Source organism: Myotis daubentonii, chromosome 1 (assembly GCF_963259705.1).
Source record: "Myotis daubentonii chromosome 1, mMyoDau2.1, whole genome shotgun sequence".
NCBI classification, from domain to species: Eukaryota; Metazoa; Chordata; class Mammalia; order Chiroptera; family Vespertilionidae; genus Myotis; species Myotis daubentonii.
The window spans coordinates 28430987-28446038 of NC_081840.1; the positions used below are offsets into that span (position 1 = coordinate 28430987).

At 37.7% G+C, this 15052-nt stretch overlaps 1 protein-coding gene across 11 annotated transcripts in view; it reads right to left on the reverse strand.

The window, feature by feature from the left end:
• The window catches only part of GPHN (gephyrin), a 444048-nt gene that overhangs the window by 352087 nt on the left and 76909 nt on the right, over nt 1–15052 (reverse strand). For all 11 annotated transcript variants that reach the window (XM_059693242.1, XM_059693272.1, XM_059693252.1 and 8 more), the window contains exon 2: nt 1522–1600. In XM_059693242.1, coding sequence (XP_059549225.1) covers nt 1522–1600 — 79 coding nt within the window. The remainder of the gene's footprint in view (nt 1–1521; nt 1601–15052) is intronic.

The window sequence follows — 15052 nt, forward strand, 5'->3', positions numbered from 1 at the left end:
TACATTCTAGGCTAATGCCAAGTTAAGAAAATAATTCTGAATTAAGATAGTATCTAGGTATTTTCAAACAGAAAACTCAAAATTATTTTGTCCATTCAATGCAGTAGTGATCTGAGATAAATTTTTCTTAAAATACTAAGGTTAGATTTAGAATTTAGTTACAGGTTACATGATAAATATTCTACATTCTGGAAAGAAGTACCAATTTCTCTCAAAACACTATTATTCATTATTTTAATCTACTATCTATAATAATAAAAGCATAATATGCTAATTATACTGGACGTCCTTCCTTCTGGACAGAGCTGCAGTGGGTGGGGGGCTGCAGCAGAGGCAGCCGAGGCAGCAGAGGCAGCCGAGGCAGCAGAGGCCCCCGGCTACAGTGGCGGTGGGTGGGGGCCAGGGCCAAGTCACCTGCACAAATTTCGTGCTTTGGGCCTCTAGCTGAAGTATAATTCTTCATAGCTTTTATATCAATAAATTCCACAGGAGCATATTATTTTCCACAAATATTGCATTAAACAGATATATAATCCTATTACACAAAAATACAACTTACAAATAATAATGGATTTAATTGATTTGTTTAAATAAATATTATTCAACATTCATTGACTAGGAATATTTATATTCACATATACTAATTATATTCTTAATTATTTATAGGACTGAAAGGACAACTGTCAGTCTTCATTGGAATAAACACCCTGAAGAAAGAATATGGGAAATCCTTTTGATTAGGAAAAAAGAGAGATTAAGAAAAATAGTTGAAAGAAAACACTGCTAAGCACTCAATTTTCTTTTCTCTGCTGCCCAGGGCTTAACTAGTCTTGATTTTTTTTTTCCCCAATAAAAGGTGATCTGGGAGGGTATGTTCATACAGAAAATAGTATACACAATTCCCAGTAAATATACAACTGCAAAAATGAATTAATTCAAGGAATAGAAAGTGACATTATATTAAAGTATGGAATTGCCTCATGAACAAGAACATTAAAAATTAAAACCTTTAAAATTCTTCAAAAATCTTGGGCTATACACAGCTCTCTTATGTAAAACATGAAAAGTATATTGTTATTGTAAATTATTACATATTGTTATTAAAAATTATTTTATGCATATTTGTAATTATGCTTATAAATATTATAAATTATTCACAAAAGCTTAAAATTGATGTAAATAAATTCACCTTTCCAAGCAAAGAAACTACTAATCATCTTCCCTGCCTAGTATCTACTGCCATATTGGCAAGATATCATCAGCCATTAGCCCTACCCCTTGAAAGTCAATCAGTAATCATAACACTATCCCGTCTTCTAAAATCTCTTATATTTCTAAAAAGTAATTTTTCCATAACTTCACCTGTTTAAACTGTTCCATGTGTTTCACTATATGTAACACAAATTATTAGAAAATAAAATTTTGCTCACCCTTAAAGCAGTTCTGTCACAACTTTTTTGAAAAAAGTCACACCAACCATAAACTTTTAAATTATAATTAATACTAAAAGCCAATACTCACAAAGAAGGATCTTGTACGAGATCTTTGAGATTTATCCCACTGCGATCTTCTGCAAGATTCCTGAAGCAACTATCACTCACTAAACAGGAAAGGGGGAAAGAAAAAGAAAATTAATTTTTGTTTACATTTCATTTAAATTACTGCTGACAAAACGAATTTTGAAATCAAAATGGTCTGTCATGATACAGTTTTTCCAAATAGCAATATTGGTCAATCTCTAAGCCTGGTATATTTAGCAACAAATATTAACACACAAACTTTATATAAAAAAAAGATAAATTATCTCCCCAAATCACATTTTTAAATATACTGAAAAGCAATGGTAGTAAAATAAACAAATTAAGAGAAAAGTAATATCTATTCTTAGGTAAATTTGGACTCTTGATTGCTTTCATTTCTGGGAGATTTGCCATTTATACACAAGCTAAGATTCAGAAAGAGTGACACCACCCAGGAAAAGAGAAACCAGCATAGCTTTTTATGGTTCATGCACTGGTATGACAGATTGGAACCTTTTGGATTTCTCCAAACACAGACAGTTTTCTCCTGGGAGATCTGTTGAGGACTTGGACTACACGAATAGATTGGGAAAGGACAGACTGAGCCAGAAATGTTTTCTGTAGTGTTATAGTGATTAGGAGTCAAAGTTACGCTATAACAGTTAGCACCTATCACTTATATAGTATAGAATTTCAACAGGTCTCCCCTCAAGACATTTGTTTTCAACCAAAAGCACCCTACCTTGAGAGGGGGGAATGAAAAAGAGGATGCAAAACCCAAAAGTTAGAGCAATATCAACCATAGTGTCACAGTTCATTAAGTATAGTCACACCAAAGAGAAATACATACAACAGAATAGGTCTTGCTTTTAAGACATTTAAAACCAGAGGTACGAGGTATATCTTAAGGTGTCACTCAAGTCACCCAGCTCAATTCATGGTTGAGTTAAGGTAATTAGCACTTCATCATTTCTTTCTAATATAGGCAAGAAAAATAACATTTACATCAATCTTATTATCCTATGTAAACAGTATTTGGTATCAACACTAATAAAAGAGAAAAATGGTAATTGGCGTACGAGCTACCCTTTTCATTGGCTAATCTGGGCTATATGCAAATTAACTGCCAACTAAGATTGGCAGTTAACTGCCAACAAGATGGCGGTTAATTTGCATACGTAGGCACAATGCAGGGAGGCGAAAGGGAAAGCAGGAAGAAGCCCCCTGCCACTGATAGTGATCGGAAACCCAGGGGGGAGCTAAGAGCTGGGGGGCAGGGCAAAGGCGGCCCTGGGGCCGTCTTTGCCCTGCCCCCCAGCCATGATCGAAGAATCAGGCGCCTTTTCCGCCCTGGCCAGTGATAGCAGGAAGTAGGGGTGAAGCCAGCGATGGGAGCTGGGCACGGTCAAAGCTGGCACTCCAAGGAGCTAGGGGTCCCTTGCCTGGGCCTAAAGCGAAGCCCACGATCGCGGGGCCGCTGCAACTGCGGGTCCCCGCTGCCCTGGCTGGACGCCTAGGCCAGAGGCATCAGGCCTGAGCAAGGGGCCGACCTGCGATTGGAGGGTGATGGGGGTCAACGCCTGAGGGCTCCCAGTATGTGAGAGGGGGCAGGCTGGGCTGAGGGACACTCCCCCCCCCCACACACACACCCAGTGCACGAATTTCGTGCACCTGGCCCCTAGTACAATAATAATTATGAAACATGGGAAGGGCCACAAAATATGATCAATAATAGAAAAAATAATATCTATAAGCTGACCTATACATGATACAGATTTTGAAGATAAACTTTTTAACAAAAGTTTAAGAAAATTATTTAATAAAAGTTAAAGAAGGCACAGAAAGTGTTCACAGAAGAAAAGAAGAAAAATTCAACAGGTAATTTAAATCTATGAAAAGAATTAAATATTTATTTTAGAACTGAACAATACCATATGTGAAATTGAGAAATCAGTTGGTAAGTTTTATAGCTGACTCAACACTGGAAAAGGCAGGCTAGTGAACTTGAAGAGATCAGCAGAAAATATCTAACTAAAGCACAGAGAGAGAAAAAAAAATGAGAAAAAGAAAACATAAAAGACATGTGGCAATCAAACAACCCAATGTAACTGTAGTTGAGAAGAGGAGAGAGAATGAGGATGAAGTAATACTTTCAGAAAAAAAAAGGCTAAGAATACACCAAAACTGAAACTATACATTAACTCACTGACTCAGGAAGTATAGCCAAGCCAAGAATGGAAAAAATGAAAGAAAATCACATCCTGCAGTAAAATGGCTGAAAATTAAATAAAACAAGAAAACCTTAAATACAGCTAGGGGAGAAAAAGGACACATCACCATCGAACCACCAAAGGAAAAGCAAAACTTAGAGCTGAGTATTCAACATAAACTATGGAATCCAGAAGACGATGGAATGACATGTTTAAAATGCTGGGTGACAGAGAATCTGAGAATCTAAAAATCTATATCTTGATAAAATATTTATTCTAAAATTAAAGGCAAAATAAAGCTTTATATAATATTAGAGGCCTGGTGCATGAAATTCGTGCATGAGAGGGGGGCGTCCCTCAGCCAGCCTGCACCCTCTCCAATCCGGGAACCCTCGGGGAATGACCAACTGCCGGCAGTCAGACATCCCCCTCACAATCTGGGACCGCTGGCTCCAAACCGCTCACCTGCCTGCCTGTCTGATTACCCGTAACCACTCTGCCTACCTGCCTCACTGCCCCTAACCCCTCTGCCTGCCTGCCTGATCACATCTAACTGCCTCTGCCTGATCACCCCTAACTGCCTCTGCCAGCCTGCCTGATGCCCCTAACTGCTCCCCTGCCAGCCTGATCACCCCTAACTGCTCTGCTCTGCCAACCTGATCGCCCCTAACCACCTCTGCCTACATGCCTGATCACCCCTAACCACCTCTGCCTGCCTGCCTGATCGCCCCTAACCACTTCTGCCTGCCTGATGTCCCTAACCACGCTCCCCTGCTGGCTTGATTGCCCCTAACCGCTCCCCCCTGCCAGCCTGATTGCCCCAACTACTCCCCCCTGCCAGTCTGATAGCCCCTAACCACTCTGCCTGCCTGCCTGATCGCCCCTAACTGCCTTTGCCTTGGCCCCACCACCATGGCTTTGTACAGAAAGATGTCTGGAAGGACACCCAGAAGACGTCTGGTCCATCCAGTCTAATTAGCATATTACCCTTTTATTAGTATAGATTTTTTATTAGGTAAGCATAAATATTAAGTGATTAGTTTCTATTTCAAGTTAAATATATACGTAGATACATATATATGAGCCATTTATAATCTACATAAAAAGAACAATATAACATTAAAAATATTTAAAGTTGAAAAAGGTTTGAATTCTTATTAATTACCCTCAAAATCCCCATGTTTTTTGCAATGAGTAAGTGATTTTAATTAATATATAATTTTTATTCCATATTTAATAGACACTGATCTCAATCTGTTGATTTGAGACAAATTTTCTGCTTTTCGTAACTTTAACAAAAATGTTCTTTATTATACCATTAAATGAGTAAGACCAAAAAAGGAAATGTTGGCAAATTTTATGAAAAGTTGGTTTTCAGCTGAGCTGAACTAAAATTGAAAGCATAATAATGCATTATATTATAAAATTTGTTCTCATAAAGTTTCTTGCCCAATTTGGCAAATGCAAGTGCTTAGTTATAAACATTAGGAGCCTGTCGGTTTGGTAGGCTTAATTAAAATGGAATAAACCTTTGATCCTTTAAAGGCTTGCTAGTCAGCTATCTGTGAAATGAGTTTTACTAAAAAAAGGCCCTTTTCTAAAATTCATGTCACATCCTTATATTAAGTTAAAAACAGCAAGAAATCTAGAGAAATCGTTTCTTAACAAAAATTCTGAAACTTTGGCTGCCTAATAAAATAAAATTTTTAGTTATAGTTTTTTCCACCAATGCAACAAATACTATTTCTGAATTATAGATAAGATATTGCACTTTTTAATTAGGAAGTGAACATACTTTTTCATGTGTAAATCACACAAAATCAAAGGTCAGATAAAACAGAAGAGATTACAATAGAAACATAGTCACAAACTTTATGGCAGTACCATGAAAATTATAAATTTGCATATCAATTTTGTTTATATTAACATAACTTGAAGGGTAACAAAGGAAAATTAATAACAAATGTTTGTAAAATGCATTTTTTAGCAGAATTCGTATGCAACCACATGCATTTTTTTTTCTATAAATGTTCATTTTTTGGACCTATAATCAAGATATGCTAAGTATTTCATTTTCCACACCTCACTTATCTTCATAATTATCCAGTGATATACCTATTATTAGTATCCCCCTTTTACAGGTAAACTAAGAGAGATTAAGCATCTAGAGATCATATATTTAATGAATAGCAGTACTGGGAGAATCCAGACCCTAAAATTCCAAAGCCTGCACTCTTAACCACTATGCCATACTGATGATAGTTCTCATTGATTTCTCATATATTCTGGATTCTCATGCAGAATATATGAAAAACTTTCCATAACTTTAAAACAAATAAAAGACAATTAAAATTAAAGTTTTCAAAAGTTGAATGAAACTTTAGGGGATCTTCTAGTTAAGTGGTTAGTTAACTGCACTTCATATCTCATGGGTTCTATGGCAGTATTTCAGATTAATGACATCCTTTGTTCTCTTCAGCTAAAGAACTCTAATTTTGTTTTACATATTATGTTGCTTCAAAAATTACTAGAAGAAATTTTACTAAAGAAAATTTTACAGAAGCTGAAACACACACACACACATACATACACACCTTAGAACCATATTACTTCTACTCTCTATTAAGATGAAAATCACGATTTGCCTTCGGTCAACAAGAGTCAGCATTCAAACTCAATATAAACTTAAATATTTGTAAAATGGACCTGTAGCAGGGTTCTTAGCTTATCGTAAGTACCTTTTTCTGTATATTAATCTTTCTGGTTAAGGTAACAGTTGACATTCATTATGTGCTAAAAGCACTTCACATTCATTTTCTCACTTGTAACAAGTATAATACAGTATTCTACATAATCGATATAATCCTATGTAATAAAAGGCTAATATGCAAACAGACCAGAACAACTGAACAACCGAACAACCGATCCCCACCAGGGGGTGTGTGCAGAACATGGAAGGCTTTGCCACAGAGGGATGGTGGAGCAGGTGAATGGAAGCTGCAGACCAAGGTGGGGCGCTGGTCTCTGTCATCGGGGTGAGCCTCTGGTGGTTACTGAAAATTCTTTGCTCCCATGTGCCGCAGTGCCCCGCGCCGGTCCTGATCACTCAGTACCAACAGCGGGTGCGAGCAGCGGCTGCTGGCTCTGATCGCCCTGGAGGGCTTCTCTACCTTCCTCTGCTCCTGAGGGGTGATCGGGGCAGCAGCCGCCACTCCCACCCACTAATAACACCAACCCCACTTGTATAACAAACATAAGGTGAAAAAAAATTAGATAGTGCTGTCTCAAGATGGGAGTACTGACTGGAAAGGGGCATGAGAAACTTTCTGAAGAGATGGAAACATTCTATATTATGAAAGGGGAAGGGGATTAATGTATGCATTTAATTGTCAATATTGTACAGCTAACACTCATGAATTTAAAATATGTAAGATTTACCTCAAAGAATTGACAATAACTGAGTGGAACGTGGAAAGTTGGGGGAGATATAAATGAAACAAGAATAGCATAATGATAACTGCTATATATGGGTGGTGGATACATGAGGTGTATATATGTAGTGTTTACTTTTGTACATTCCTTAAGTTTTCCAAAATGAAAAGTTAAAAAACTAATATGTAGCAGGTATGTAGAGGAACTACAGGAGAGAAAATGAGCTTTATAAAAGAAAAAGTGAAAGGGATAACTTAGTTTGAAGGTCTTCATGGAAAAGTCATTAGAATTGGACACATTTGGTATATTTTGGACATGCAAAGGCAAGGAAAGGCCACTTCATTAAAAGAAAACAGTATTAAAATATCATAAGAGTATTGCTGGTATTGGGCTAATTAGGGAACACTTTGGCTTAAGTATAATGTCAAGAAAAAAATAATAATAGGAGATAAATCTGAAAATATAAGTGGAAGATGAAAGCAAAGCCTGAAATTTGAGGTCAAAGAAAACACACTGGGGAATAGGGAATCATTCTGCACATTCAAGTTTCAGAATGACAGGATCAGAACTAATCTGACAGTAATGTGAAGAATAGCATGGAAGCACTACGATGTCCCCGTTAAGAGAGAACGATGCTCTAGCAGGTCAATGATAGGGAGATTAGAAAGCGAAAGATGCAGGTATTTGAGTTGATAATTGATGGTTAAAAGTTTCTTTTTCTTTTTTTGTAATTCTTTATTGTTGAAAGTATTACATATGTCCCCCCTTTCCCCCATTGTAAAATTTTCAAAAGAGTAAATATTAAGTTATATAGCTTTGAAGATGTTTAAGCACTGAGATTCTTCTCCTTAGCACAATATAATACTAAAAACACTTAACCTATTAGAAACAGAGTATGCTGAAGTCTAATGCCAAATTTTCTCAAGATTTGCACTGGAAGTGTTCATTTATAACTGGAAGTGTCAATCCAATTAATGCTGAACTTTTGGTTTTGTATGTTGTTTGTTTTAAAAATAACCTTGTTATGGAACTGCTATAAAAGCATCAGCAAAGATTTGACATTTGCCACAAAGTACTCCAAATAGCAATGAGGATATTCTTATGTTTTGTTGCATTTATAGTCATACTGTTAAAACAAAAAAAGATTTATATTGGTTAAGGGTTTTGGCCATGAAAATAATGCTTTATATCCAAGAGAAAAAAGCAATCATCACTGCATTAATATAACTTCTAAAGAAGAAAAATAACATAAAACTAAAATACTAGTAAAAACCCTTCATGTCCCTGAATTATATATTATTTTCTTATCTGAAAAATTTCTATTCAAGGTTAAATTCACAATTATTAAAACTGCTCTGGTTACTTAAATGGCTTTATAAGGACAAACTATTGTCTATCTTAATAATAACAAACATATTGGCTTAAAACTAAAGAGTAATTTGAAATTAGACATAAGCACTTCAGAGTACAAACAGTTACATAATGGAATAATTTCTGAAGAAAATAGCAAAATGTTTTTCTAAAGTATTTTTTAAAAAAGAAACATTGAAATTTATGTTTTAACTATAGGCCCAGTGCATGTGCACTGGTAGGGTCCCTAGGGGCTGCCGGCTGCTGGCTGCCGGCTGCAGGCTGGGTACTCCCTCCCTTCACCTGGCCAGCCCAACCCCCTGGTCCAACTCCTGGAAGAACTCCAGGTCAAGGGGACAATTTGCATAGTACACTTTTATTATATAGGATTATACTCCAATTATATCTAGAGACAAGATTTCATTTGTTGGATATTATTTTTTACCTAATGTCTACTAAGTAACTACTTTAATATTTTTAATATTAAATTGGGCTTGTGGGTATATATTTATACCTAAATACATACAGACACATATACATGCAAATACTTGCATACATATTATATATAGCAGATTTCAACTTTTACACTAATGGAGATTACAATCCACAAGAGGAGATAAACTTCAAAACATAAATTTAAATGAGAATAGAAGAATATTGATATTCATTCCTGTTGCATATGTTTACAAATGCAGGTTCTAGAGCCAAAGTTCCTATATTCTAATAGTGGTTCTACCACTTATACTTTGTATGAACTCTAACAAAATTTCTAAGAATCAGAAGTCATTATCTATAAATGTCATTAACCATGGTAGGGCTAACTACTCAGTAAATGTCAGTAACAATGTAACTTTTGTTTTTTAAAATATTTTTTAAACTGCGATTGGTTGAATCTGTGGCTATGGAACCCACAGATATAAAGGGCCAAGTGTACTACCTATATAATATTGTGAATTTTATTTTAGAAGCCTGGTGCACAAAATTCATGCACAGCAGGGTGGGGAATTCCCTCAGCCTGGCCTACACCCTCTCCAACCTGGGATCCCTCAGGGAATGTCCAACTGCTGGCAGTCAGACATCCCCCTCACAATCTGGGACTGCTGGCTCCTAACCGCTCGCCTGCCTGCCTGCCTGATCGCCCCTACCCACTCTGCCTGCCTGCCTCATCGTCCCTAACCACTTGCCTGCCTGCTGATTTCCCCTAACCCTCTGCCTGCCTGATGTCCCAAACCACTCACCTGCCTGCCTGATCACCCCTAACTGCTTGCCTGCCTGCCTAATCACCCCTACCCACTCTGCCTGCCTGCCTGATCACCCCTAATCACTCTGCCTGCCTGATCACCCCTAACCACTTGCCTGCCTGCCAGATCATACCTAATTGCTTGCCTGCCTGCCTGATCGCCCCTAACCACCTCTGCCTTGGCCCCCGCCACCATGGTTTCACCCGGAAGGACATCCAGAATGATGTCTGGAAGGTCGTTCAGCTGTCCAGTCTAATTAGCATATTATGCTTTTATTATTATAGATAATACAATTTAAGTGCGTAATGTGATATACAGGATGATACTGAAACCAAGTGTTCATACCTTAAGGCCATGACAAATAACACATTCAGAGGGTAGCACATAGACATTATTGTTACAGTAGACAAAGTATGTACAGTTATTTGACTAAACATAAAAAATAGGAATATTCTTTTCAGGGAATATTAATATTAATAACATATACAATCAAATTGTGAAGAAATACAAGCTTCCTTCTTTAAATTTAAAGCTTTCAGATTTGAGGAAATACAAGATTACTTTATTACATCTACAACTGACCTATGTGGAAATAGAATAATAATGAAAATAAACAATATTTTACTTTAGACATATTATCAAGTATTTACTACATATCCCCAAGATATTTATTTGAAGATATAAATTAATAATATTTAAGATAAAATAGAAGTATAGTTGTAAAGCATAATAAATATATGATTTAAAATCCCATTCCACTTATCCTAAAAAATGCTAATCATGTATAAAAATATATACATAATAATGCTCCGCATAGTACTACTAATAACTGTTGGAGATTAGTTATGTTATACAGCATTCAACAGAAGATTATATGATCAGTTAAAATTATTTTTTACTGAATTTTTAATGTCATGGGAAAATGTCCATAAAGTTGAAGAAAAAGCAAGTTCTTACAATGTAATTCAAACTTGTAAAATACATATATACTAGAGGCCCGATGCACAAAATTTGTGCAAGAGTAGGCTTTCTTTCCCCCGGCTGCCAGCACCAGCTTCCCTCCAGCACCCAGGACCTGGGCTTCCTTCATCTGGAAGGTCGTCCAGAAGGACGTTCAGACAATTAGCATATTATGCTTTTATTATTATAGATATCTGTATGCATACATTTATATACACAGAGAAAACAAAACTGGAAGAAAACATGTTAAAATGTTAAAAATGTTATGATTATTTCTGAATATAAGGGTTACAGGAATTTTGAATTTTTTCTTATTTTTTGCATTTCTCAAATTTTATTGTTATAATTAAAAAGTCTGATTTTAAAAAATCCTATTGTTTTAGATTTTACCCATTATAAATTTCCACTAGGATTTCATAGCTTATGAGATTCACAATGTAATGCCATGCTTTAGAAAACTATTTTTTCAATCTTCTCTGGTAAACTACATGTCAATGATCTTACATTTCAGCCTAATAAGCTTGCTGTGTATAGACAGAGAATAAAATTGAAAACTGGATCAAAAATCAATTTCTTAGGGGCAAAAAAAACTTAACCAGGAACAAATAGTAAGTAAGCTATAACTCTCATTTCAAAATGTTCAATTTTATGGGCCTTTGAAGACTTGGTGATCCTTAAACTTTGTTTTCCACTTCTCCTCCCTAAAATATGAGTCCGAGAAACTTACAAGTCATATTAAAATGTTCTGTTGCTTTCTGATCTTGAACTTTATCTATTACTAAACTACATATTATTATCAGAAATAAGTATTTATTACTATAAGTATTAAAATGGAATTAGAGTAAATAACTTCTAAAGTTCCTTTGTTAACTTAAGATTTTATAAAGATCTAAGTAACAGGTAAACTGAATCCTTTAATATGAACAAAGAAAACTAACATTTACACACACACACGCACAAAACTAACATTCACATTTCTTATTATATGTATCACATAATTATTTTAATCATAAAGGGTTTTGGAATATTCATTTAGTCAATAGCATTTCTTGTGGGCTTTCTATGTAATTGGAACTTTATTAGGAATATAGAAGATGAAAAGCCACAATTCTTGCCTCAAATAACTTATATTATACATATAACACATATTATAAACTCAATTATAAGAGCCCAACTCTAAGAAGGTAGTCAAAATTTTGCCCATTAAAATGAAAATATTTGGTAAATAAATAAATAGTAAAATAGAATCTAAAAAATTCTCCTCTTAATTTTCTGTTGATTTTTATGATGCAATTAGGTTTGGTTAAATAGATATAGCTGAAAAAGATGATCAATGTATTACAAAAGTGCCATGAGTGGGGGGAAAAACCTTTGTACTTCAGCAATTTTTAAAAATTACCTGATTTTTTTTTTACTCTGTCACAAAACACTCCCTTGTTTCAATCCTACTACAGAAATGGCACCTGCTTTCAGCCAGTGTTTCTCCTTATTCCATAAGAAACTCACACTATTCCATTCACTCCTTAATCCATAATAATAAATTTACATTAAAACACTGCCATGTTCCTTTTCCAATAAGGGTGCTATTGCCTTATTTTCTGATAGTACAAGAGTAGAAAAAAATTTGAGATGATAATTGAAAAATGATCAGAGAATGATGAGATAAATCCTGAAAACTGAAAACGAAAGAGGCTGACCCTCCACTACCACTTCCCTATTCCAACAAGGCTAGAACCAGCAATTGAGAGAGAGAGAGAGAGAAAAAAAGAGAGAGAGAGAGAGAGAGAGAGAGAGAGAGAGAGAGAGAGAGAGAGAGAAGAAAAAGTAGAAAAAAGCACATTCTGAATTACTGTAGTTGATCTCTTCCATCCTCACAAGCTCTTAATGAAAGTCTATTGAGTTTTAGATAACATTACCTACATAAAGACCTTCCATGATCTTTGAAATAAATCTTTCCTCTGAATATCTATTGTATCTTGGTGGTATTACCATATGCTATTTAACAAAAATTACCTTGAATTTAGTTGTTTTAGCAAAACACTTTATTAACCCTTTTAGACAGAAAGGGACACTAAAGGCAGATACCATGTTTTGCTATCAGTTTCAGTAATATCCTAACTCCATCACTCACTAAATGTCTAACACTGAGCAAGCCAGTTAACCTCTTCATTGCAGAGTGTATCACCTAACAGTACATATCTCACAGGATTGCTAGAACAAACAGACGGACAGACGGATGAATGGATGAATGGACGGATGGACTAATGAATACATATTGAACACAAAGAAGTACACTTGCTCCTCATTATTCATATTCAGTATTTGTGGATTCATCTACTCATTAAAAGTTATTTGTAACCCTAACACCAATATTTGCAGAAATATTTTTTCAATTATTTGAAAACATGTAGAGTGAAGATAAACTTGAGTTCCCTAAATCACATGATCTCAGCTGAGGTTGAATAAGGTGATGCTCTGCTTATGTCAGCACTCATATACGGTAAATAAGTATACTTTTCACAGTCTATTCAGTGCCATGCTTTTGCATTTTTGTCCTTTTTGTTGATTTTGCTGCTTAGAATGGTCCCCTACCATAGTGATGAACTGCTGATTAATGTTCCAAAGTTCAAGAAAGTTGTTTTATGCTTTAACCCTTTGAGTGCCAACCAATATCCTAGGAACTATGCTAAAATTGCCAAGGCATTTTTGCTGATTTTACAGCAGTTTAGGAAAAAAATTATGAATCGCAAGTAAATGAAGTTACATATTCAATAACTTCCACAAAATCGTCATCTTCACAGCAAGAATTGACATATTTAGCAATATCATCATCACTAATAAAATCAGACTTAGAATGGACATTGCAGGAGGAGCGCAATAGTGCTCCCAGCACTTTTGGCGAAAGACAGGAGGAGCGCAATTGTGCTCCCTGGCCTCTAGGGGTTAAGGAGAAAATATGTGTTGAATACGTTTTGTTCAGGCATGAAATCACAGTGCGGTTGGACATAAATTCAATGTTAATGAATCAACTATTCTATATAATAAAGAGCTAATATGCAAATGGTCCTCACGCCCTCAGGCCATCATGTCGTAATGGCTCAGATACTCAACACTGAGGAGAGAGAAATGGGGACCAGCCAGGCACAAATGAGCTCGCGAGAGAGGAATGGGGATTGGCCAGGCTGTGGCCTGGGAGAGGGACAAGCTGCCCGTCCTGGGGTCCCAGGCGCCAGCAACTGTGCCTGCACCTGCAGCCCGGGAGAGGAACAATCTGAATGCCCCACGGTCCCAGGCACCAGCAGCTGCGCCTGCGGCCTGGGAGAGGGACAAACCGCCCACCCCGCGGTCCCAGGTGCCTGTGGCTGCGGCCTGGGCAAAGCTGGGTTGGGTCCTGGGTGCCTGTGGCCAGCCAGTGGGAGGGAAGCCCAGGTCCTGGGTGCCTGCGACCAGCCACAGGAGACAATCCTGGATCCCGGGTGCGGGTCGAGGCAGAGGCGGTTAGGGGCGATCAGGCCAGTAGGGGAGCAGTTAGGGGTGATCAGGCAGGCAGCCAGAGGGGTTAGGGGTGATCAGGCAGGCAGGCAGAGGGTTTGGGGTGATCAGGCAGGTAAGCAGTTAGGAGGCAGCGTCCGGGATTACGAGAGGCAGTCGGACATCCCCCGAGGGGTCCCAGATTGGAGAGGGTGCAGGCCGGGATGACAAACCCACCCCCATGCACGAATTTCAAGCACCAGGCCTCTAGTCTCTTATGTAAAGGACCTGTGGCCATCATGCCATAATGCCATCACAACCAAATGAGCAGCGGCTCTCGCGGCGGGCAGGGCGGGAGCTACTAGCAGCAGAGAGCTTTTAGTGGCGGAGAGCTATGAGCAGTGGAGGGTGGGACGGCGAGCTACTAACAGCGGAGAGCTACGAGCAGCGGAGGGCTATAGCGGCAGAGAGCGGGGCAGTGAGCTACAAGCATTGACGAGCAGGGCGATGGCCAGCTAAGGCAAGCGGAAGTGAGCTACTCACAGGTGAGTTCGAGTGCACCAGGCCTCTAGTCTATATTATAAAAGGCCTGTGGCCGTAAGGCCGTGACACTGTATTGACCAAACAAGGCATGGCGGAGTCTGGGGTCCCGTGGCAGCGCAGCAGAGTCTGGGGTCCCACCCCTGTGGCAGCACGGCGGGGTCTGGGGTCCCATGGTGCGGTGAGTCTGGGGTCTCACGCAATTTCACGTGCTAGGCCTTTAGTATACTAAAGTGTCTTTAAACAGAAACACATTAAATATATATTGACCAGCAGACCAAAATGTTGTGAACAAAGGCTCTCAATAACCTACCACTGTAATTCCTCT